Source organism: Mandrillus leucophaeus, unplaced genomic scaffold (genome assembly GCF_000951045.1).
Source record: "Mandrillus leucophaeus isolate KB7577 unplaced genomic scaffold, Mleu.le_1.0 Scaffold156, whole genome shotgun sequence".
NCBI classification, from domain to species: domain Eukaryota; kingdom Metazoa; phylum Chordata; class Mammalia; order Primates; family Cercopithecidae; genus Mandrillus; species Mandrillus leucophaeus.
Genome location: NW_012101543.1, coordinates 4625894 through 4629379, shown reverse-complemented (window position 1 = coordinate 4629379; position 3486 = coordinate 4625894). Strand labels below are relative to the sequence as shown.

At 36.5% G+C, this 3486-nt stretch overlaps 1 protein-coding gene across 4 annotated transcripts in view; it reads right to left on the bottom strand.

The window, feature by feature from the left end:
• Positions 1 to 3486, bottom strand: part of SLCO1C1 (solute carrier organic anion transporter family, member 1C1) — a 63374-nt gene that overhangs the window by 29180 nt on the left and 30708 nt on the right. For all 4 annotated transcript variants that reach the window (XM_011975463.1, XM_011975465.1, XM_011975466.1 and 1 more), the window contains 2 exons: positions 1924 to 2169; positions 752 to 916 (listed from right to left, as the gene is read on the bottom strand). In XM_011975463.1, coding sequence (XP_011830853.1) covers positions 752 to 916; positions 1924 to 2169 — 411 coding nt within the window. The remainder of the gene's footprint in view (positions 1 to 751; positions 917 to 1923; positions 2170 to 3486) is intronic.

Genomic DNA, 3486 nt, shown 5'->3' with positions numbered 1-3486 from the left:
TTTTTTTTTCTCCTTCCAGGTCTCTTTCAGAGGTAGAAATATAGAGTGATTTTTTACAATACTAAGAGAAAATTATTTTATACCACTGGAGTCTCTTATCATAAAGGAGTATGTCCCAAGAAACAAAATATTTTATGCCTTGAAATAGTAACATTAAATAATATCTTTGTGGATTAAAGAAATGAATCTAGATTTTTTTTTTAATATCTAATTACTTCCACAGTGGTAGTCATCATGTATTTGTAGGTTCTGGTTTCTCTTCTTTCATTTCTTCATACTTTTCTATCTTTTTATTGACCATGTTGCTAGAAACACAACCCTTTGAACTAACCCAGTTGCCAGGAGTCAGAAAAGTTTTTTGACTGTGAAAATGCAAGCTTTGTTTTGGAATGAACATCTTTTAACCTATCTCATTGTCCATTTTATATAATCCTGGAAACTGTTCATGTAAAATGGTCACTGTTTTGAGGCTTTCACTACACTTAAAAGACAAATATCCAGTATTATTAACAAATTCCTCATAAAATGCATGTTTCATCTCTATGATATCACTTCAAGAACTGCGTGCTCTCTGGGTTACTTACCCACAGATGCGAATAATTCTAGCTACAAAATTCTTGCTACTTTTTGAGCTCATCTAAAATGTCATAAATTACCTAAATCTTGGAACGATCTTCTCTAAGATTCCCGAGTTAATCAGGTACATCTAAGAGAGTCCCTCTGAGGAAGCATGAAAGGCAGATGAGCCTACCGATCACAAAGTTGGCCCTGGAGGATGACTGTCCATACTGCTGCTCAATGTACTTTGGTTTGTACGTCACCATGCCGAACAGAGAATTGAACTGGACAGTGCTTGTACATAAATAGAGGAAGTATACTGGATTTCCAAAAAGATTCTTCAGTGATGGAAGAAAATCTATAAAACAAAAATAACAGACTAATTAAAGTTGCTGTCATGCATGGAAGAAGAGGTAGCTGTGGTGGCAGGACTTTCCATTGTCGCAGAGTTTGGAAGTAGTCATAGTTTGGCGCACACATACACTATGTATAGTAAGCCACTGGCATGCATCAAGCCTGCGATCTGGCTAGGTTCAAATCCAGACATAGGCACTCATTTCTACAGACGTGCAGTATAGGTTATATTAAAGGTAAGAGTCAGAAAAGAACAGATTCCTCCAACTGATGTGGGCAAAAGATGAAAAGGATGAGAATACTCCCTCATCATCCAGCTGGGAGCCACAGGCAGGACATAAAGACCTTCACTTTTCTTGTCTCTATTCCTCAAACTTATCTTGTGGTCAAAGAGAAAGAAATACGAGAGTTATCTCCATTTAATATGTGAATCTTAGTGTGAGAAATGAGCATTGATCTTTTCCCTTTTTCCTATTATGTAGACTACTAAGTAGACATGTGAAGAATTTCTGCAAATGTAACTATTGCTTGAAGGGACACGAAGAGGGGCTGCTCATTTCCATGAAGGGGGTTCATTAGAACACTAGGTTTTTGCCTACAGAACACTCACCCCTCTGATCATTGGTGAGAGACATGCATTGATACACATCTCTCAAATGAATAGATCTTATCTGTGGAAAGGCTGCCAACCCTGAAGATTAAGCTTTTTATTTTCTGTATACACAGAGTTACAGGAAGCAGCAATCCTGGGTAGAGACAACTGTAGGAGCTACACTGAGGAGGTGTGAGAGGGTAGGGACATCAGCAGGAAAGGCTGTCAAGCCTTTGGTCTTTGGTCGTGTACTGCAATCAGTTGTTCAGTAATAAAGCTGACATCAGTTTCCAGTTTTGCTTCTGATATGGTTTCTCAATTTTTTTAATACATGAAGGGAAGTGAAGGATATAATTTATAAATCTCCTTAAGTCCCAACAGAAAAATGAAAATACTTCAAAATCGAGAATTTTACTTACCTCTTGCCATTTCCATTATTTTTGCATTTTCTCCCTGGGGTGTTTGGTAGTCTGTGTGATCATCTCTAATAAACTTGGATTTCTCAGAGGAAGAATTAGAATCCTCTCTACTTTGGGATCTTGGTAAACTCTTTGGTAAATACCAGAAAGGCACAGCTGCAAGAAGACTTATGATTCCTGCTATTAGATAGCCAAGCCACCAGGCTCCTACCCACTGGGGATCTTTTGGGGTAATGGTTATGTGATCTGAAAGACAGAGGAGATGGCTAAGTAATACAAACAGCAAAGCTAATATGTTAAAATAATCTACTTAAAAATAAATTATTGCAAAACTCTATAACATCATAAAAATACCTAATAATTCATCTATGCTATTTTTTTTTTTGATCTGGATATTATCACAGGCATACCTTGGAGATTTTGCAGGTTCAACTCCAGACCATCACAATGAAGTGAATCTCACAATAGAGAGTCACATGAATTTTTTTGTTTCCCAGGGCATACAAAAGTTATGTTTAATTATACTGTAGTCTTCTAAGTATGCAATAGCATTATCTCTGAAAAATGTACATACCTTCATTTAAAATATTATTGCTAAAAAATGCTAATGATCATTTGAGCCTTCAGTGAATAGCCATCTCAATGTTGATGGCTGCTGACTAAAGAGGGCAGTGGTTGTTGGAGGTTGAGATGACTGTGGCAATGTATGAATATAAGGAAATGATGAAGTTTGTCACATAGATCAACTCTTTCCTTCATGAAAGTTTTCTCTGTAGTATGCAATGCTATTTGATAGCATTTTACCCACAGTCAAACGTCTTTCAAAATTGGAGTCAGTCCTCTCAAACCCTGCCACTGCTTTATCAACTAAGTTTCTGTAATTTACTAAATCTTTTGTTGTCATTTCAGTAACATACACAGCATCTTCATCAGGAGTGGATTCCACCTCAAGAAGCCATTCACTTTGCTCATCCACAAGAAGCAACCCCTCATCTGTTCAAGCTTTATCACGAGATTTCAGCAATTCAGTCACATCTTCAAGCTTCATTTCTAATTATAGTTGTCTTGCTATTTCTACCACATATGCACTTACTTTCTCCACTAAAGTGTTAAACACCTCAAAGTCATCCAGGAGGGTTGAAATCAATTACTCTCACACTCTTGCTAATGTGGATATTTTGACCTCCTCCTATGAATTACAAATGCTTTTAATGGCATCTAAAATGGTGAATCCTTTCCAGAAGATTTTAAATTTACTTTGTCTAGATTCATTAGAAATCACTATTGATTGTAGCTATAGCTTTGTGAAATATATTTCTTAAATAATAAGACTTGAAAGTCAAAATTACTCCTTGATCCATGGGGTAGAAAATGGATGGTATGTTAGCAGCCATGAAAACATTTATCTATTTGTACAACTCTGTCAGAGTTCTTGGGTGACTAGGTACATTGTCAATGAGCAGCAATATTTTGAAAGGAATCTTGTTTTTATTCTGAGCAGTAGATCTCAACAGTGGGCTTCAAATAGTCAACTATGCTACAAAAAGATGTGCTGTCATTCAG